This window comes from Lepisma saccharinum, chromosome 15, assembly GCF_977018435.1.
Source record: "Lepisma saccharinum chromosome 15, izLepSacc3.1, whole genome shotgun sequence".
NCBI lineage: Eukaryota > Metazoa > Arthropoda > Insecta > Zygentoma > Lepismatidae > Lepisma > Lepisma saccharinum.
The window spans coordinates 3,781,534-3,804,554 of record NC_139243.1 but is presented as its reverse complement, the minus strand read 5'-3'; the positions used below and the strand labels follow the sequence as shown (position 1 = coordinate 3,804,554).

At 38.9% G+C, this 23,021-nt stretch overlaps 1 protein-coding gene across 1 annotated transcript in view; it reads right to left on the bottom strand.

Moving 5' to 3' along the window:
• LOC145999734 (transcription termination factor 2-like) overlaps window positions 1–22,761 on the bottom strand; it is an 82,266-nt gene extending 59,505 nt beyond the window's left edge. The window contains 3 exon segments of the mRNA XM_083137013.1: window positions 7,219–7,372; window positions 12,661–12,815; window positions 22,639–22,761. Coding sequence (XP_082993139.1) covers window positions 7,219–7,372; window positions 12,661–12,815; window positions 22,639–22,761 — 432 coding nt within the window.
• Window positions 22,762–23,021: the final 260 nt, after the last annotated feature.

The following is a 23,021-nucleotide window of genomic DNA, read 5'->3' as shown; positions in this document are numbered from 1 at the left end:
TAATTCCAAACTCCAACGTCAGTATAAATCATCTGTGACTCATATCCGGCAGAAACGCATATATAATATACAACAATAGTGTTAGAATAGTCCGAAAACGAACTCCACAATAGTGTCTTTTGTACCTTAATGGAAAAACCATTAATTCCAAACTCCAACGTCTGTATAAATCATCTGTGACTCATATCCGGCAGAAACGCATATATAATATACAACAAAAGGTTAGCTTAGGTCAAAAACGGAATACATAATAGTATCTTTTGTGCACTAATGGAAAACCATTAATTTCAAACTCACACGTGTGCATGAGTCATCGATGACTCATCTCCTCCTCCACCCCCGACACGTGGCGCCACGTGGCGCTAGATTAATTAACAATAGCGTCACCCCTCGAAAATGAATAAAAAAGCCATTAATGTCAATTAAAGGGTCTATTGTTTGGTTCTATCTCGGATACCATCTACTCCTCTAAAATACAAATATTTCTGGCACTTTATTTTTGACATGTAATCTTTCTTAGACACCGCGAGAGCTTCGGCCGCTTACCGGCCTTGTCATGCATCAGGTGCCGCCAAATTGCGTAACAGATAGTCCGTAACAGAAACCGCTTGTTTTGTAATGTTTCCACTTTTCACAATTACAGTTACAATTACAACCTTATTTCAGACATCTAATCTTTCTTAGACATCTCTACTTTATCCTCGGTTGACAGAAAGGGAAGACAGCATCGCGGCGCATAAAGCAAACCGAAAGTGTAAAATTATATTTAAAACTAATAATAATAATGATGATCACTAACCTTCTGTGTTATAAATGATGTTGAAAATGACCTCCTTCAACACCAATACATTTCCGGCATCTGCGTATGAAATTCCTCTGAACATCCATAAGCTCCTCAGGTGTGATTCTGGCAATTTCTCTTCTTATATTTTCTTTTAAATCCTCTATTGTACGCGGGTTATTCTGATACACTTTGTTTTTTAATGTTCCCCATAAATAATAATCACAAGGAGTAAGATCGGGGCTACGAGAGGGCCACAACTCAGTACTGATAATTCTGTCCTCAAAAATCTCGGCAATAAAATTAAGTGATTCATAAGCAGTGTGAGCAGTAGCAGAGTCCTGCTGAAAAAAATGACTGCTGGCATTCAATGTCCGTTAATTGTTCAAAAAAAGGTTGTAGTATGTCTCTTCGATACCTTTCACCATTGATAGTACCTTCATAAAAAATAGGCCCTATTATTCTGTGCGCATTCAAACCACACCACACACCAATTTTTGCAGGATGGAGCGGAACTTCATGCACAAGGTCAGGTTTTTCTGCGCTCCAATAGCGATTGTTTTGTGAAATAACTCGGCCATTCAATTCGAACCAAGCTTCGTCTGAAAATATGATTAATTCTGGATTTACTCTGCCAGCAACAATATTATCCAGCATCCAGTTACAGAATCGAACTCTAGTCGCGTGATCGCGCGGTTGCAATTCATGAACCACTGTAATTTTGTAGGGTTTTAATCTAAGTAATTTAGTGGCATTTCGTGCTGAGGATTTTGAAATGCCTGTTTCCTGAGCAAGCCGACGGAGGGATTTTTTTGGAGTATGTTCAAGTCGTTCACCAATTTCGTCTAGCTTTTCTTCCGTAAGAACACGTCGTCTGGAAACACGTTTCTTAGGTTCAAGAGATCCTGTCTCTCGTAATCTTTTAACGAGGTTGTAAACAGTATGTCTGTCCGGAACAGGATTGCCAGGAAATTTTCTTGCGAATCGCCTGACTACTTTTCTGCAAGAGTTCGTTTTCACGTAAGTATCGTACATAAAAACTCTTTGTTCAAGACTATATTTGTTTGGCGGCATAACTAATAACTCAATAACACAGTATAAACAACACGAGTACTGATAAACGCAAACCGAAGTGAACACGTCTAAACAACTGGTAGCCGACAGCTGTCGCATTCGCGTAGTATCGAGAGGCTTCTCGCGGCTTACCACTACTCCGATAAGCCGCTGACGCTCTTGCGACATCTGAGGAATTTCGCTTCTAGCGTCGGCTCTATAGACACTGGATGGACCAAATTTTGAGGGAAGCACAACAAAAGACTACTCTATGAGGATATGTAATGCTCCTGCCGCAACTTTGAAAAAAAAAAAATATGGAAATTACGACGTTCAGAAATTTTGCGTAATTACGGGGAAAATAGAACTTTGGGATTTGGCCCCCGTTTCCCCCTGGACTCACAATTGTCGGAATTTACATAAAATGTTGCTTTTTGTTCATTCTTACATTTAGAATTTAAATTTCTTAAAAAGATGCAGTTGTTGAGCAGTTATAGCCTTTTATATTCAGTTTATCCCATAGTAGCAAAAGGGGAAAAGTGCTTATTTCAAATGGCGCTCTCAGAAAGAAAAACGCACACAGTGTATGATCGCTACTTTACTTCAAAAATATTCACACGTTAAAATTAAGTGACACTGTTAAATAATTCGTTTATCTGCGCTTTCGTTTTGCATAATAATGTATACGTAACCTCCCCCCTCGAAAATCTTGGGCACGCCACTGACTCTAGTGTTCAAAAGGATTAATCTTGTGTTATCTGCAAAATAAGAGTCACGGTTTTGTTTATTCGAAGGCAAGACAAGAATGAAAAATTGAATCCTTTATGTTGGATGAGTCATTGCTGTCAGAAGCGATATGGGCAGAAATAAAGTGCCAGAAATATTTGTATTTTAGAGGACACCTTTTCCAGCATCCTTGCGGCAAGGTACGTGCTTATTTAAGTTGTAATTGTAACTATAATTGTGAAAAGTGGAAACATTACAAAACAAGCGGTTTGTGTAACGGGCTATCTGTTACGCAATTTGCCGGCACCTGATGCATGACAAGGCCGGTAAGAGGCCGACGCTTTTGCGGTGGCATGCTGCAATAACCTCCCTGTAGTATTACAGCTAGACGCAAAATTATAGAGTTGCAATATTATGGTCCAAAGTAAAGAAAAATAAATTCAAACTCGCTGATACATTCCCCCCCCCAGACTAAGGCTGTCACACGGCGTACTGGTAACGTCTTCACCTTGTAATCAAGGGGTCCCAGGTTCGATACCCGATGGGGCACATTGCACAGTAGTTCGGATCTCACTTGAATCTGTAGGTCCAGTCCCTATTCACCTACATGTGCATAAAGTGGACTTAAACCAACAATTCAGTCAACCAATCACACAGCGTATAGCTTGGTGCTTACTGTTTGCATTCAATTCTAAGGAATGTTCGAATAGTACTGTGTTCCGGAAATCAACAATGTTTGCGAATTCCCTTCAATTTTCTTTCATCATTACCACTGAACAGCCATGATAATTCTATGTTTCTAAAATAGTATATTTGTAAATTAAGTGATACCTGTTAGCAATGATTCTTATAATGAATAACATGTCTGAATATGAGTTCACAAGAAAGAAGGTCATTTACGCACCACGACTGCTATTCGAAAAAAGTTGGGACAGAGATTTAAAAGGATGGACTGTCCTGACTAAATCGGGACATCTAGTAGCTTCGCCTCTCTATACATTTATTTATGCAAGGACAAGAGATTTTGAAAATGTTTCTATACGATCACATCAAAACATTTCATAGTTCAAGTGGGACATGGCCCGCTTGCCCCCATTTGGATACGGGCCTGGCTACAGCACATATCTAATATCCATTAAGTCCGATAGTCGCATGAATTTGCCCAACTCAGCAAAACTTCGTCGTCTGTGCTACGTGTAGTGGAACAACAAGAACAGTGAAGTAACTGTTTATTAAACTCACTCGTTCCTAGTAACTGATTTGTAGTTATAACTACTATTACTAGATAAAATCATTGTTACTTGTAATAATTATACACTGATACAGTCTACATTGCCTGTGTGTAGATGTAGTCTATCGTTGTTCACGCTAGCACACACTTGCCTGCATATCAACTCCACCTGTATGCTTGTAAATTTCCCCTGTCCAAGGCTCTGTGTTGTGATGACGTATTAGGGGGAAGCTTCGAGCAACCTGCCTTGTCCCTTGTGTGGCTTGATCTTGATAAGCTGCAGTTGCGGTTGTGAGGGGTCACAGTGATTAGACGTTTACAAGTCGTAATGCGTGTGTTTGTGCGTGTGAAATTGTGTGCATTTGGAACAATATGGATCTGCGTGCATACTCAAAACAGCTCACTGTGTTGTTAAAAGTGTTAAGTTTGGTGAAACGGTGGTGAATTGAAGTCTTTTTTTGTCAGCATGTCGACATTCATGTAAGCAGGTAAGACATGAACTTTTATGCTTGTCTATTACTTTCATTACAAATATAACTATTTGTAGTTCATCATAAGAACACTTTATGTAAAGGTTTTTGAGTCAAATACTATTTGAATGAGCTAGTTCGTCTAAAAACAGTTCAAATAAATGTATTTCTTTCAGAATAATAATAATAATTACAATAATAACTTTAAAATGACCATATCGTGATAGATTACACGTAAGTTTGTGCGTTTGTGTGTAATACAAAACTCGATTACAAATGAGTACAAAAATTATGTGTTCAACTAGTGCGAAGTAGGTTGATATTGAAAAAATAATGTGTAAATCTAGCTGATTTGTAACGTTGATTACATGGATGTTGTATTTGTAATGATTGAGATTTCTTTAATACCCACGAAGGAAATGTTCATTGTGCTTTTATGTCGCTATTATTGGGTATACGTTGTCGAATATTGCGTAATTCGAAATATAACACGTTTTTACTTTCTAACCATAGTAAAAGAAGTTTATTTGCTTTTAGTAAGTTACGTCAATAGTAAAAAGTTCTCGAAATAAATCTAATATCTTTCAGTAAATGCTTACGACTTCGCTCAGTTTTGAAATTTCATAACTAGGATAATTTTGTACCCTTGCACTCATTGCAAACAATGGATGTCATAGTCTCTCTGCATTTCTGTCAAAACAGCAAGAGCTTTACGATTACTGTCATGTAGTTAATAAATTATACATACGAACGTGTACTTGTCACATATTAGGGCCCAAGTTCCTTTTGTTTTATTGCGATTTCATCATGCTAAATGCAATTTTTACATGGTTCGATTTCGATTTATGTATGTTAACACATACTGCAGAGTTTTAGCGACAACTTACTGAATATTTTGTTGACACGGATTTTCCACTGCCATATTCTCCTATGTAATCCTACTGTGACAACAGCCTTTTGTTTACTATCGTCTTTCGGACGAACGTCCGCTCCTGTGTGGGTCATATCCGTGAGGTATGAAGGGGTTTTCGGCATCGGTTCACTGATTCAGTCCCATATCGAATCGAGGATTCGGATAATTCGTATGCCAAAGGAAACATCCAGGTGGGGGCTACAGATATTATTCCAGGCTTTTCTAAGAAAGGGTGTTTTTAACTAGCGCGGAAGGAAATTTTTAGAGATCTACATGCTACGAAACTTACATTTCTGTAATATTAAAATTCGGCTTATATTTACACGACTTAAGGTGACCAGACCCCCCCCCTCCGATTTTCTTCATATTTGGCATACTCACTAATTGAGGCCTCCTAATCACGAATATGAAGTTAAAAGTTGTCGGAAACGTCTAGAAATTACAAAATAAGCGAAAATAAGGCGTTAGTTTTCGGAATGGGAACCGTCGATTTTCGCGAATTTTTTTGTTTCACAAGGAAATATATTCCTGATACTATCACGACACCAAATTTTGTGTACCTAACGTAACCTAACCACACGTCAATGATTCGTGGGGCTAGCGCCAATGGTTTGTGGGGCTAACGTCAATGGTTCACAATTATTTTGCAATTTCTAGACGTTTCCGACAATTTTTAACTTCAGATTGGTCAGTAGCACGCCTCAATTAGTAAGTATGTCAAATATGAAGAAAATCGGAGACAAGTCCCGTCATCTTAAGTTATACCCCGATTACTTTCATATTTCTTATACTCACGAAATACGTTGTCCCGATGAATAATCTGAGGTTAACAACTAGGGGTGACGTAGAAATTGTTCATTAACGTCTAGAAGTTGAAAAATAAGGTTATCCGTTTCCGGCGTCCCATTGCATGTTACGAAAATGGCGTCTTTCGTGAAGAAGCATTGTTTGCCGTTATAGCGCTACAAAACGGTTCGTGATCGTAATTGGACCACAAACTATTCACGAATAGCCCCACGAACCATTCACACTAAGGTTAGTTTAGGTTAAGGTTGGATTAGGCAAGCATAGTTAAAATTTGTTGTCGTAGTATACCAATTACCCCAGGGGCGGAGGGCAATTTTCATGATTTTTTTTTTTAGCCCTGAAAAAGCGACTTGTTATTTTTAAAAGTCGTTAATTCTCGACGTTTTTTGCGTTCTAAATGTCTGGAACTTATCGGAAATTGTTAGCTTTGTACGAGAAATGCAAAAACAATCACATAAGGTGAAAATGACGTGTAGAATTCGAGATTTCCAGAGTTTCGGGAAATTTTCAACGTTTCCCGTGTCGAAATCCTGACTTTGTGTGGAAATTGCGAATCTTTCCCTTTCCGAATGTCTGGATTTTAAAAATTTCCCATCCCGTCCCAAGAAATTCTGTTCCGAACACCGCTAATTACTACTACTAGATGTCGCTACTGCTTCTCTCAAACACGAAATCCCTTCGGACCTCCTGCGAACATCCGGGGAGAGAGGAACAGCTAGAGGTTGTAGTCTGTGTCATGCATGAACTTTGCGAAATGCCGAGTTTTTCGCAAGGTACTTCTAACATCTTATTTTTCACATAATCTGTGCATCTTGCAGGAGATAAGTGATCTAATTAATTTCCGTACTGTTCTAAATTACCTTAGCTGTACTTAAAATACTTTGTTTTGCTTCCATGAACGAAGAATGCCTTACATATCGGGAGGAGACATTGTTGTGTAAGGTATTTTTAAAATGTTTTCAACACTAACAAGTACTTTTTCGAAATCCAAACACTGCTGAATACTTTAAGAAAGGTTCAAATTTCGTGTGACAATGATTGCCAAAGTTCTTCGATAGTTAGTGTTTCTTCTACGAGATTTTGAAAAACAGCATAATACAATCGGAACCGTTATCGGAGAGGCCTGCCCTGTGTTGCATTAAAACACACAGTTGCCAAACAATAAAATTTATTTCCACAGGAAACACACCTATAACACTGAACACATCTTGCTATGACGTCTGTGAGAGCTTTTAACCTCTTCAACCGGCAGCTGACCTTTGAACCCATCAGCCTCCATTTGCGGCCCTGTTTCGCTGTCAGGGATGAGGAAGTAGGTAGCCATCACACCCTTCCCCTTGATCTCAATCTCACCCCTTTTTACCGTCGTGTAGCCTTTGCCCTCCAGTGCCCTGCAAAGACAAAAAAGGGTGAATTATAAAGGAAGAAAGGGACGCGTCCCCTAATGCAATAAAAGGCATGGCTATGAGGGATTCCACACAACTGGGAAAAAGTGTTCATTTTTGCAAATACTTTCTTCTCTCAGTTTCCTGGGCATATTTGCTATTTCTAGCAGTGTTGTTAAAGGGCCAGGAATTTTAAATAAATCCAATTCCGGTCCAGCTGAGAAAGTCAGCAAGCGTAAATGGGTTCTGAACCGTAAAAAAACTTGTGTTTAAAGTATTTCATTCGGTCTAGGAACGTTTTTTTCCGGCTGAATTTAAATTCGGTCCAGGAACTTTTTCCGGTGAATTTAAATTCGGTCCAGGAACGTTTATCCGGTGAAATTCGGTCAAGAAACCTTTTTTCCGGATGAATTTAAATACAGTCCAGTAACATTTTTTCCGGATAAATTTAAAAAATGTTCAGGAACTTTTTTCCGGATGAATTTAAATACGATTCAGGAACCTTTTTTCCGGATGAATTTAAATACGATTCAGGAACCTTTTTTCCGGATGAATTTAAATACGATTCAGGAACCTTTTTTTCCGGATAAATTTAAATACGATTCAGGAACCTTTTTTTCCGGATAAATTTAAATACGATTCAGGAACCTTTTTTCCGGATAAATTTAAATACGATTCAGGAACCTTTTTTTCCGGATGAATTTAAATACGATTCAGGAACCTTTTTTCCGGATAAATTTAAATACGATTCAGGAACCTTTTTTTCCGGATAAATTTAAATACGATTCAGGAACCTTTTTTTCCGGATAAATTTAAATACGATTCAGGAACCTTTTTTCCGGATAAATTTAAATACGATTCAGGAACCTTTTTTCCGGATGAATTTAAATACGATTCAGGAACCTTTTTTTCCGGATGAATTTAAATACGATTCAGGAACCTTTTTTCCGGATGAATTTAAATACGATTCAGGAACCTTTTTTTCCGGATGAATTTAAATACGATTCAGGAACCTTTTTTCCGGATGAATTTAAATACGATTCAGGAACCTTTTTTTCCGGATGAATTTAAATTCGATTCAGGAACCTTTTTTCCGGATGAATTTAAATACGATTCAGGAACCTTTTTTTCCGGATGAATTTAAATTCGATTCAGGAACCTTTTTTCCGGATGAATTTAAATACGATTCAGGAACCTTTTTTTCCGGATGAATTTAAATTCGATTCAGGAACCTTTTTTCCGGATGAATTTAAATACGATTCAGGAACCTTTTTCCGGATGAATTTAAATACGATTCAGGAACCTTTTTTTTCGGATAAATTTAAATACGATTCAGGAACCTTTTTTTTCGCATAAATTTAAATTCGATTCAGGAACCTTTTTTCCGGATAAATTTAAATACGATTCAGGAACCTTTTTTTCCGGATAAATTTAAATACGATTCAGGAACCTTTTTTCCGGATAAATTTAAATACGATTCAGGAACCTTTTTTCCGGATGAATTTAAATACGATTCAGGAACCTTTTTTCCGGATAAATTTAAATACGATTCAGGAACCTTTTTTCCGGATAAATTTAAATACGATTCAGGAACCTTTTTTTCGGATAAATTTAAATACGATTCAGGAACCTTTTTCCGGATGAATTTAAATACGATTCAGGAACCTTTTTTCCGGATAAATTTAAATACGATTCAGGAACCTTTTTTTTTTCGGATAAATTTAAATACGATCCAGGAACCTTTTTTATAATGAAACAATACGCAACTTGTATAGAATTTAATTTGTGCGAGAGAAAGGTTGCTCCTGCAGCAGAGCCTAGTAGAATCCATTAGAATTAATGGCTTCCTGGAACTTTCTGGTGCTGAATTACATGTCCTTCAATCAAGTGACCCGGGGTTCGATACCTGATGGAGGCACATAATGGTTCGGATCCCACTTTGGACTGTAGACCCAGTACCGATTAGCCTTACAGTGCATAAAGTGGACTTCAAAAAGCAAACTCCACCAAGGAAAAACACCTTTTGCACTATTTTACACAACATAAAATATAATGCACGTCAGTTTAATCAACGCTAAACAGATAGGGAAAACACATACTCTATTTACATCACTATACTACTAATTTATACAATTTAATAAACATACAATACTCATACTCTGTCCGTTATAAGAACGAAGTCAATGTGAAGGCATACACGTGGTTTCTGAAAAATTCCATTGGTCGAGCAGAAATATAGTCCATGTGATAAAGCCATACAATACAATGCTGGGGGACGTTTTTATGAGTTATACAGCTAGGAACTATATTTCATGCGCGAAACAACACCACAATTAGCACCTAGAAATGGAACTATTTTTCAGAACTCAGGTTGTTTTGTTTATATTAATTTTGATTTTGCAGTGGATGGAGAATAGTCAACATAATACAATTCTTAGTAGCTTATAGGTTGTAGTGCATCGTCTTTAATATAGATGGCAGTCAAGTATTATCCTGAAAAATGACATTTATTTTGTTCGTGGTTTTGTCGTAGTATCTGAATTTATTCTTCACACCCATGTCGGTTTCGTGTGAAAGATACGTAATTGTAAGATTATTTTCATTAGAATATAACAAAGCCACAAGTTCTTGTAATTTAAATGACACAAACAATCAGTCGGTATTATGTTATATGTTTAAACTGCATTTAGAATATCATGGTTTGCTACGTTTTCATATTTAGAAATTATTATTATTATAATTAATTACAAACATTTCTTTGTCTAAATATTACTTGATTTATGAAGAGTTTTTGAATTTCTTTTTGAACCTTGCTTTGCACTTCTCTACTTTTATATCACTTGGTACAGGGTGTCCAAAAAGTCACCAACCCGAGACTTTGAACGTACGTAACTTTTGCACAAAAACCTATCGAGACATGAAACATAACACTGAGTATTGACGTACTTTGTCTATATAGATATTTTCCAAGCATTCAACAAGAAAACCATGCTTTACATGAACATTCAGTATGCGGGAGAAGTTACTAAGGTGTAAAAAAAAATTATACGAAGTGAAAACAAAAATGAATATTCAAATCTCTTGCAATAATCTCTGCGTGGCTATTTATCAAATTGATGAAAGAACAATACATTTTTACACATGCATCACCGTGATGTATGGGGTTAATTATGACGTCCATAAAAAAGTACGTTTCTTTTAAATTACGACGTGTAGGTGGCAACATTGTTCGTGTCAGAGGACAGTAGCAAGCATGCACGACATTTGGCTATATGTTAATCAATCAATGCCCAGATAAAAGAGTTGAAATTTATCGTACAAGAAACTAACCTATCTATATATTTGCATAGTTTTGTTTATTTAGTGTAATTTGTTTATTATATTGTTCTTCCTGTGGTGCCATATTCTTCGTGAATGATACCGTATCATAAATTGTACGCGTCTTGACGATTTTAAAAATTTTGTTTCGGTGAATAATTTACGGTGTGATGATCATTTTTCGCTATATTTTCTTTCCATTTCTTGTTTCGTTTAGCGTGAAAGGGCAGGTAATGTGTTTTCAATTCGATATGTAGCAATTTTGTTACATTTAAACGAAGTTTCTATTTTTCAATTTTCGTTTCAATGTTTGCTTTTCATATGTAAAACAAACGTTCAATTTGGTCAAAGTTCCCTTTAACTTTAACTTAATAAAATGAAAGGAATTCCCTTGGAGAGCGGTAGGTTCTGGGTTCGACTCCTGGCTTCGGCATGTGTGTCATTTCATCAGTTAACTTAAAGTTGCGGAAAACCAGATTTTTTCTTGTATTTTTATTTTCTGTCATTTTTTTTTGCCACTTCGGACCAATCACGAAGATGAGATGAAACTCATGAAGGGACAGTCAGAAAGGAATACACGTCCCTTGATCAGGATTCGAACCTGGCACCTCTTACTCCATTACACGTTGCGTTGACCACTCCGCCATGGAGGCTGACTAAAATAATATACAGGGTGTCTCAAAAGTAATAGCGCAAACTGACACAGGTGAAAGTACACGATAATAGAAGCCAAAAAAGTCTCAGTAAACATGGGTCTGCAAACGAGCCGTTTTCGAGATAATCGAAAATGTGGAGTTACAAGCCGCCACTGACTTCAGTGTTTGTAAACGTCTCCTAGTTGGTAAAATGCTAATAATGTGTGGGTACAAGCCGTCACTGACTTCAGTGTTTGTAAACGTCGTCCTAGTTGGTAAAATACCAATAATACAGTATGAAAAATCAGATCATCTCATTGCTTTTATTGAACATTCTACTTACTTTATCAAGGAATACAACACTACTTTACTAGTACGTATGTTCTAGGTTACAATTACTGTACACTCGTACCTGTTAAAGGAGGTGTTCAAAGTGTCGTCCTTCCATCTGGATGCAATACTGGACGCGATTCCGCATTGAGTTTCGAATTCTTTCGAACACCCCCGGTTCATTTCGGAATTAGTCACAAGCATGTACAATTCTCTGTACTGCTTGTATGCATCCTGTTTGATTCCAACGCCATCTCTCGGGAATGTTCTGTTTTGTAAACCAATAGCAAACCTCGGACCCCGCAAGGAGCAAAGCACTCGGTGTTTACAAAATGCAATCGTTGACGGCTTGTAACCACACATTCTCACACATTATTAGCATTTTACCAACTAGGACGACGTTTAAAACAATGAGGTCAGTGGCGGCTTGTAACCACACATTCGCGATTATCTCGAAAACGGCTCGTTTGCAGACCCATGTTTACTGAGACTTTTTTGCTTCTATTATCGTGAACTTTCACCTGTGTCAGTTTGCGCTATTACTTATGAGACACCCTGTATACATGGCTGGTGTCTGGGTAAATGCACACACACACACACACACACACATACACACAAACCAAAATACATATCACAAGGTCATTTTGGGTACGTACCCAAAAACGGCCTAAACGTTACTTTTTAAAAATATCTTCACTACACCCCTATTATTATTTGGAACTAACTCCAATTTTAAGCAAGCGTCCAGAAATGTTCCTTCTTTTGAATCTTGCGATGAAATTTACCTTTCTGACTTTGTACACCATTTGAAACAATCGCAAACCGTAGGTAGGCCATATTGGGTTCATATCGTTCCTTGCACGGCGTCGGAAGCGCTTCGATGGATGCGCTGCCCCCATATTTCAGAAAAGGGTCATTTTTTACATTCCTTACAGCTACAACATTCTCCCCAATAAATCAAGAGTAAACACGCACGTAATCTCTCGTGTTGGAAGAAGAACACAAATATACCTGAAAGTGGTGGCGCTTATGTGTATCTTCCCCGGAACCCCATGCGACTCCATACGAGATGCCGTGTTCACTGTATCCCCGAAGAGGCAGTATCGAGGCATCTTGAGGCCCACGCAGCCAGCTACGACAGGACCAGAATGCACCCCGACGCGTATCTGCAACAAATAAACAACAATGTAACGATATTGCAACAATATTACGACGCAATAGTGTGTCATTTCCTTCGTTATGGCCACGATTCCCACATAAAGCAGACTTTATTATTGACTGAAATGTGTCATAGGAGAAATAATAGAGGGCGTTTATTTTTAAGATTATTTCGCATCAGAACAGCATGTTTGAAAATACTGAAATTAAAGAAAACTACAGGAGCTTTACTGGTCGAAGTTATGCTGTCATTTCACTTGTTCTAATTTTGGTTCTCGGCTGTGAAGTGAAACAATCGGGACCGTTACACTGTAAAACATTACCGTAACTTTACGGTTATGACACTGTAATCCTACTGATGTTTCACTGAAATTTGTGTACAGTATTTTCAGTATTAATTATTAGAATAATTACACCAAGAAGACTTAGGTGGGCAGGCCATGTGGCACGAATGGAAGAGGAAAGAAGAGTTGTTGTTGGGAAACCTGATGGTAAGAGACCTGTAGGGAGACCAAGAATAAGATGGAGGAGGGATAACGTTGAGATGGACCTAAAGGAAATCGGTTAGGATGGAAAAGATTGGATTGATCTTGCCCAGGATAGGGACAGATGGAAGGCTTGTCTTCCTGCAGCCATAAACCTTCGGGTTTAAGAATACTAAGAATCCAATTAGTACATTACAAATACCGAACACGACTACCAACAATTAAAACTTGTAGAACTGTTGTACAACATATTGTTGTAGTGAGGGATACTAAAATGTAAGAAAACTTTACATAAAAGTTGATATTCAAGTAACAACGGGTGGAAACATCCTGATTTCAGCACCTTTCTTACGTTGTATTAATGAACTGCGTAGCTTTGCATAAAGAAATCCTGAATATGTCTTAAGAATATACATGGTGACGCAGTCAAACGGGAAGATTTAAAAAATCACAAAATTAGAGAGACCAAATATTAGTTAATTTTTTAATTGAATTGCCGGATTCACTCCTTCAAATTATCCCTGGTTCTTGGAGGGTTGTCCTTGAATACTTTGAGGTAACCCCAAAGGAAAAAGTCAGGACCCGTCAAATCGGGTGAACGGGCAGACCACGGAATGACGACCATGAAATGCGAGTCTAAGCACATTCATACACACTCTGGCAGTATCGCTAGTTGCAATATCTTGCTGGAAGAGTGCTTCTTCATCTGGGTCATAGTCACCGAGGACAGACAGGACGTCATCATACCGTCATGGGCGGATTTACCCTGAGACTCCGACAATGTGTACAAAACCAAGGACACCATATTAAAAATAATATATGAACATTTTCAGGTACATTAGTAATTTCAGCTCATGTACAGTACATTCATGTTCAAAAATTAACTAATATTTGCTTCTCTATTTTTTGTTATTTTTTTTAATCTTCCCTTTTGACTGCCTCATCCTATATAACCTGGTGTAAAAATTAGATTATTTTTTTTAGACCCTCACACCCCCTATACGCCTTCATGGCGTGGTGCTATGCACAGGGGAGCACTTTACTTTTTTTTTTTAGATTTATTCCTTTCATGTGCGAGCCATAGGCTTTAGGCACTACATCACATTTGAATTTATCTTCTACAATACACACACACCATCAACCTCCCTCCCCCCCCCACACACACGTATATATATATATATATATATATATGTAACTCGTTCTTCTTCCAGTCTTTCTTCCTTCTTCCTCGCCTCACTTCTCTTTTCCTTCGCTTTCACCAAAAACACTTCCACTTTCTCCAACTTTTCCACACTTGTTGCACTCTGTTCCACAACTAATTTGAGTGTTTCATCTTTTCCACACTCTCCACCCATTTGTCCTGCAGGGCGCGCGTTCCCGGACATGCAAACAGATGATCCGTCCTATCATTATCCTTACATAGTATACATTCATATGTCCCTCCCTCTCTTTTCACCACACTGTCTCCACTCCCCAATCTCAGCCATACTACAGCCTCTCTTACTTCCTTGCTTACGTTCTTCATATAATTTGCTTGTCCCCATTCCCGGATGTCCCTTGCCTGTAGGTCTAGTGATATTCGCGTTGCACTTTCCATCATTATTTCTTGCCGGTCAATATCTTCTAATCTTTATTTTTCTCAATATGGATAGGCTATGTACGACTTCGACGACATATTGATGATGCTGTCAAGCAGGCATTGACTCTTGACCAATCAGATGGCTATTTTAGATGAGAAAGCGTGGATCTTATTTTTACAGACTCCCTACAACAGGTTTGGATAAAAATAAGACACGACTGTTTTTTGTTTTTTAAAAGTGAGGATAAATATATATGGATCTAGTGGCTGACTTCCAGTTCACCTCTTTCACACTTCTCCTCAACCACGTATGTGTCTATTAAAACAGTGACAGTAATAAAGGGGTCCCGGGTTCGATACCCGATGTAAGCACACAGCAGTTCGGATCCTCCTTTAAACTGTAGGCCCAACCTCGATTAGCCCATGTGAACATAAAAGATACTGTCAAACCTTTTTGAAACGGTCACACTGGGTTCGCAGAGCATTACGCCAACAACTTCCGTCGCGAAGGCCGGCTAGGAACTAACTTATCGAACGCCCCTCGCATATTTCTAAAGGCGAGGATGGGAAATATTTTCAATAACAGAGACTAACGTGTTTGAAATCTCAAAAGAAATATATATTTTCTTTCAATTCGGTTTCCAAGAATCCTGAAATCCCTCACGTACCCAGATTATTATTTTTTTCCCCTCCAGTTTTCTCGAATTCTCTCCTTTCGTAAGTTTCCCTTTCATTTCACACGTAGATCGTCTTATATTACCGTGGTAACTTTAGAAGTAGAAAGAAAAAAAGAAATCAGGGAGGGGGAGTAGGGGGGATTCCTTTAAGAGTTGTATTACATCTTCAAAAAGATGGAATTTCCAAAGGCAAGACATCTGGTATCCTAGTGATAAATTGGTGTCACTTGGCAACCATGAACAGGGGGAGGGGGAACGTTTTTTTATGAGATTTTCAAAGGGTTAGGAATAGGTTACAAGTGAAACGGACGTCTTTGAGTATAAGGGGGAGGAAATGTCACAAGGACGAGAAGCAGGATAAAGTACAGTAGAATTAAGCGAATGTCTTTCACGGCACGCCCTGTGACCCAATTTCGTCGACATTCTCTTGTAAGATGTGTGTTCTTGCGGATTGTCCTGGCAAACTCTTCTCCAGTATCGTAAACTTTCTTGCTCAAGCCACGTCTCTGTGCGTTTCCGTCGAAGGCATAAACAAACGACAATCGGGGCAAAATGGTAATCTTGTCTTAAGAGGGTGTTTGTTGGGGAAACTAAGAGAGGGCACTGCTACGAAAACATAAAAAAGAACATGATTTCAGAGCATCTCTTGAGTCATATTAATGCAACAACTATGCATTAGAATTCTAAATATTATATTTCGTAATACGGGGTGGGGCAAAATAATGTTACCATTTATATGGTGTTTCGGTTGGTCAAAATAATGTTACCACTTATATGGTGTTGTGTTAGTGGAAATGACAAGAATCGATCCATCTGTACGGTTTTTCTTCGACGAGGCAACATTTCGGTGAGTGGTCGCGTTAACAAACAACAACTGTGTGATTTGGGCTACTGAACATCCACATGTAGTGAGTGAACACATACGGGACTCCCCGAAGATAAACGTATGGTGTGTTGTTTCAAAGTTGGGAATAGTGGACCCCTATTTTTTTAACACTGCAACGGTCACTGGCGCCTCCTATTTGGCTATGTTAACTCATTACGTGGTACACAACCTTCCATTAGCCATTCTTGCTCGTGGCTACTTTCAACAAGACGGTGCGCGTGCACACTATCACGCGGATGTTCGTGGTAACCTCGACAGGACATTGGGTCAACGATGGATTGGTGGGCGGGGTCCGCTACCATGGCCGGCAAGATCACCAGACCTCAGCCCGTGCGATTTCTTGTTACGGGGGATGGTAAAGGAGCGTGTTTACGCAATAAAACCGCGAGACATACAAGACTTAAACAAAGAATTTCGACAATGATACGCTCTATACCGCAAGACATGTGTTCAAGGGTCATGGACTCGATGGTTGACAGAATGGTCAAATGTATTCACAATTCTGGTTTACAGGTTGAAGGGGTATATTAAATGTGTATGTTTCCCTTTCTGTGGTAACATTTTTTTGCCCCACCCTGTATAAATACTGTCATGAAAACTCATGATAAGTATTTTTCTGTTTTTTCTAAAGGAAACTCAATGTCTTTGTACAGGTTACGTGTAAATATGGTATTAATATTCTCAGTGTTGACAAACAATCAGGTATTGTAATTTTTCGTAAGAGCATATGGTCTGATCTTGGATAAAAAATAGTTTATTTACGAAACACTGTATTTTCAAATAGGTAGCACATGTCTCTGGAACGAAACAAGAAGCTAGGAATGTAAAACTTGTCCTATTCTGAACATAAAATAGCATTTCGAACAGTTTCTTGGACCACCTCGATAGCGTCGTCGCCTCGTAATCAAGGCGCCCCGAGTTCGATATCCGGTGGAGGCACATAGTGGTTCGGATCTCACATTAAACCGCAGGTCCCATGCCTAAAGCGAGGGATAGGCGATGGGAGCTGAAGCCGGGGACACCATTCAAAGCTTTTTTTTAAAAAAAAGAAGAAGAAAAAGAACAAAATAAGAATTCGCGATGGAGAAATTTACACTTGACAGAGGCCCATGGTAAGTAACACATTGCTGGAATTCTCTGTTTCCCAAGTAGAGGAAAAGGTCTGAATATGGGCCCCCTTTTTATGTTGTTATTTTCGGAGGAAAAAAATTAATATATCAAGCACCTGCCTTTAAAATGCATATCTATGAAATATATACTTAAATGTAATAGCATGCTAAAGTATAGATGGTCTCCATTTTGTTTTTTTAAAAAAGCAATTTCCAAAAAATGGTAAAATGATGAATTTCAAAATTGTGGTTTAAATATGGGCTACTAGTTGCAATATCACAAAAAGCAATTAAAATTTTAAGAAACAGTCATTTATCGCTAAAACATTATAAAATTCACATTTATGAATAATCTGTTGTTTTGAAAATCACGCGGAATGGGTAAAATCGAAATTAAGAAAAACATCTCAGCATTAGACCTCATGTCATAGCCCATATTTAGACCACCACGGTATTTTTCTTCTTCAATTTATTTTCGCTCTCTGTGGTACATATTTCGCAAACAAATCATGGCATTATAAAAGCCCACATTTGTTTTATGTACCGCTAATATTATAACCTATACAAAGCAGATGAGAATTCAGAAAACGCCGAGTTAAAACATACCTGCAAAAAGTTTTCGGAGGTCGCAATTCTACAACAGCGTCCAAGGCCGAAACTAACCACCACTTTCTCTTGCGAATTGGCGCCGCAACCTTTGTCCTTGACAGATAACCAGTTCCAATAGCCTCCGCCAGGCTGCAGCACCCGGGAGCGCTGATAACTCCAAAACCCATATTTAAACCTTCGCCCATATTTAGACCTTCTCTAATACTACGAATCCTTAAATGTAAATGTAAAGTGATCCCATGTGCATTGCACCACTCCATGAAGGCGTATAGGGGGGGGGGGTGGATTTAGGGCCCCCACACTTTCTTGATCATGGCTGAAGCTGGAGGTGATGTGATCAACACCACGCCCCTGCCCGCCTTTTACACCCCAGAGTTTCCTCCAGGTACCCACTTTATACGACGCAGGGTGGGTGCCGGATCCGCTTGGACAGGTGGGAAAAAATCTCGGTTCGCCCCGGAAAGAACCAGTGTGTCTCGCATGGTAGTCAGACGCCCTAACGACTGAGCTACCGCAGCTCTCTTACGGATCTTCAAATATGTAACCTATATTATTCTTAATGGGTCTTTCTTTGTTTCCTCATTTCAAAATTTGTAGAACTTCACAAATCATGGCATAAGAAGAAAATATCGAAGGACACAAATAAAATGTCGGTGGTTCGGCATCTAGCTATGGTGCTGGTAAATCCAGACTCGATTAGCCTATCAGTGCATAAAGAAACTCAAACGCGAAGAGTTCTTTGGACAGCCATTGGATGTGTTCGATATTGAACGTTTGTGCCATTGTTTCTACTACAGGGTGGCCCAAGAAAAAGTAACCGAATAATTTTCGTTATTTCGGTTACCTGATTTTGGGGCAAGTTCGCTCACACTTTGAGCTGTAGAGAAATTGTACAGAATATTTCGAAGCTTAACGGAAACAGTTTTTGCCACTGCTTTTTTGTTGGACTTCTTTCGACTATTTCTTTTGCAAAACACCCTGTATCATCACAAGATGGCTGGATTCGCCTTGCAAGCTTAATCGATCTCGAGATACGGTCTACTAAAAGACAACTGTATTTCGTAAATTAGCCACTTTAACCAATATCCTTGTAGGCTGTTTCAAAGGCGAGCGGGGGGGAGATATATTTTTTTTACTAATACGAATGCAATCCTTACCTATTATAACACCATTAAGCCTTGTTTCCATGATATCGTGTCATTCTATAGAATGAAGGGATCTGAACCAGTTAATCGATGGGGTGATGTAAACTACTCATCATTCATCCTCTTGATGAGACCACTCGTCATTGACATGACGAGTTATTGCTTGGCATGCGAAAGGTACAAATTACACAAAGGAATTAAACTACTGAAAAGACAATGGTCACTCGTTGGATTTTGTGAACCGTTGAACCTGTATCATGGCTGGGTGTAGGATAATTACCTGTCTATCTGAAGTCTTTAGCTGAATGAAAATAGCGAAGTCCTCTGTAAGCTTCTCTCCTATTTGTCGACCAGAGCGTCGTTCTACTCTTCACCTACTGCCTTGCTGACCACCTTCTTTCTCCCCACTCAATCCCCAAAGTCAGTCACCTCCCAGCTTGTCTCACCTCTATATTCCCTGGCCATCGAGCTCTTCCTCGATGCCGAATCGTGTGATTATCATAATTGCTACCATGCAAACCGCTGACTCTAAAACCAGAAGTGTTACCTGTTCCTGAATGCTCAGGAGGTTTGCATGGCACAACACAATGCATTGTAAACATGCCTAAGAGGCTTGAGACAGCTGAGAAAAACAAGTGAATGCCCTGGTCAACATGAAGAGTTCAGAGAGACTTAATAAAATAAACATACAATCTTATGGATTGATACGTTCGCCCCGACGGAGAAAAATTTTCTCCTTTGAAAATTTAAAAGTCAAATCGCAAAGCTTGACATGACCCAGGTTCGCCAATTCCATATATTTTCTTAGAAAAACCAAATATACAAAATAAGACCACCGAACATAACTATCACTAATTATCCTAATCGCTAAAAAAAAATTTTATTCCCTAAACATTATAATAAATAATACCAGTAATACTAACAAATTCGTATGTTTATACGATGTAAAACACAATAATATGTAATATTATAAGACTAGAAATCACAAAAGTTCGTGTCGTTAAGCGATAAAACTCTTAATGTACCACATTTGTGCGTACGTAATGTTTATTATGTAGAATTGCTCATCCGCCAGCGCTTAGTCAATAGTCTGTGATGCCTCGCCAAGCGGTTTCTACTCTGTGTCGCCAGCGAGGCAAATGGCTGGAGCGTCTTCGCAAAACAAAACATAGCTCCCACTGTTTCTTAAGCTTGGAGCCCGTAAATACGCTCCAAACCCTGACAAGGGTACACACGTAAGTCTATAAAATGTGAATAGTCACATTCGTCCTAAATAGGCATGTAAAATATTGACACAATATATATATATATATCTCAATGTTTTGTCTTGTGTTAAAGCCTGTGTAATACATTTTGCTAATTACGTAGCCAGTTCACTCCTAACCTCGTTGAATATATGAACTTGCACGGCTATGTTGCACATTCCAATGTATCATAATACAATATTCAATGCATATAATTGGTTACACTGATAACTGTCGCTGGTAAAACATAACTATAGCGTTCAATTTTCTTTTCTACGTTAATCTGTACACTGTATACATATACGAGGGGCGATCAGGTTGCTCCGACCCTAACATAGAAGGAATGACGTCACGATTGTTTTTTTATTTTGTTATTGTTTAGTGATCCTTTATATGCTTTCAATCTGAATTGCAAGTCTAAGTAACGTACAGTTTTCTTTTTACAGGGGTTTAACTGAGTGAAGTTGTGTCAATGTGCCAGAATGGAGAAAACTGAGGTGAGAGCTGTGATTAAATATTTTGTGAAGAAGAAGTGGACGGTATCCAAAATTCATGAGGACTTGGTGGATACATTAGGGGACAGTGCTCCTTCATACAATATGGTGAAAAGATGGTGTCGTGAATTTAATTGTGGGAGAGAGTCGTGTGAGGATGAACATGCAGGTGGAGCACCAAAAACTGTCATGACGACCGAAAACATTAACAAAGTCCACGATATCGTGCTGAAGGATCGTCGAGTCACTATCCGTCATGTTGCTGATATGTGTGGCCTGTCATATGCCACTGTGCAAAACATAATTACCCAGGAATTGCAAATGAAAAAAATTGCTGCAAGATGGGTCCCTCGAAACCTCACCCCAGATCAGAAGCGCACCCGAGTGCTCATCAGTCAAGAACTTCTTGCCAAGTTTCGTGCTGATATAGACGATTTTCTTGCCCGATTTGTAACTATGGATGAAACATGGGTCCATCACTTCGACCCAGAAACAAAATCACAAAGCATGGAGTGGAAACACCCACATTCTCCACCAACGAAGAAGTTCAAGGTACAAACGTCAGCCAAGAAGGTGATGGCCTCAATTTTCTGGGACTGCAAGGGTGTCCTTCTTGTGGACTATCTACAAAGAGGCCAAACCATCACTGGCACATACTACAGTGACCTAATCAAGAAATTACGTGATTCCATCAAGAAAAAGAGGCGTGGGATGTTGACCCGTTGTGTGCTCCTTTACCAGGACAATGCACCTGTCCACACCTCACGCATTGCGAGGGCCGCTATCGCAGATGCATCGTGCGAATTGCTGCCCCACCCACCCTATTCCCCAGATTTGGCCCCCAGTGATTTCCATTTGTTCAAACATTTGAAGAATGACATTCGTGGGCAAAAATTTTCTGATGATTCTGAGGTGATAAGGGCTGTGGACTCATGGTTGGAGGACCAGTCGGAAGATTTTTTTTTGCAAGGTATCCACGCGTTGGAGCACCGATGGGAGAAGTGCATTGGAGTTGCAGGGGAGTATGTTGAAAAATAAAAATAAAATTGAAACTCTATTGCCGCTCTTTCTATGTTAGGGTCAGAGCAACCTGATCGCCCCTCGTATATGGCTTGGTGAATACCTTTGTATGACTGCACACAAAAAAAAATAATCTTGCAGTATCTTACCAACTGTCTACTCTGATTGAAAATATCAGAAAATGTCCAATGTGCAATTGTATTTTTAACTATGTACCATGTTGGTGAAACACAACATGAAGCGTTCAGAGAGACTTAATAAAATAAACATACAAACTTATGGATTGATACGATATGAAAAACTCAATATACTGACCAAGGCAGAATTTATTTTATTTTAAAATATATACTAAACGTAACGTTTCAACCTTCTAGCAAGGTCTTCTTCAGACTGCACCAAGTACAAATGTAACGAGTTACAAAACAGGACGATATATATACACAACAATACTCCCCTCCAGACTATTAGAAAGTTGTTCTGGAACATTCTAGCAGGTGGCTTTCCCTTGTCAACTGTACTTTCACCTGAAAGTGAATGAGGTTGGACTCTTTATCTCACGCTCTTTTTCCTTCTGCTTCCTTACCTGTATGGGGTGTCCTGTTACAGGGCTGCAGACTTGGGACGAAGCCTCCAGCATCCCTTTAGCCATGTTGACCACCTTCTGTGCATGATCTGGCACGGAGGTTGGCACCCCTCCAACCACCATGTAGGCGTCACCTATGGTCTCCACCAGTGACGAGAAGGGAGAAATATTTATTTGTTTAACATAATTTGAATATTGTAATGTAGTGATCTTTTCTTTAATTCGAATTTCGACCTGGGTGTAAATGGATAACAAAAGTAGATGTACAAGGCCGATTGAGCAACCGAAAATGGTGCTCAGTGGTGCTCGTAGTGTTGCCAACTCTTTGCCGCTTACGATGTTCATTCATCTGTGTGTCTGATCTGTGAGAAATGTAATGTATC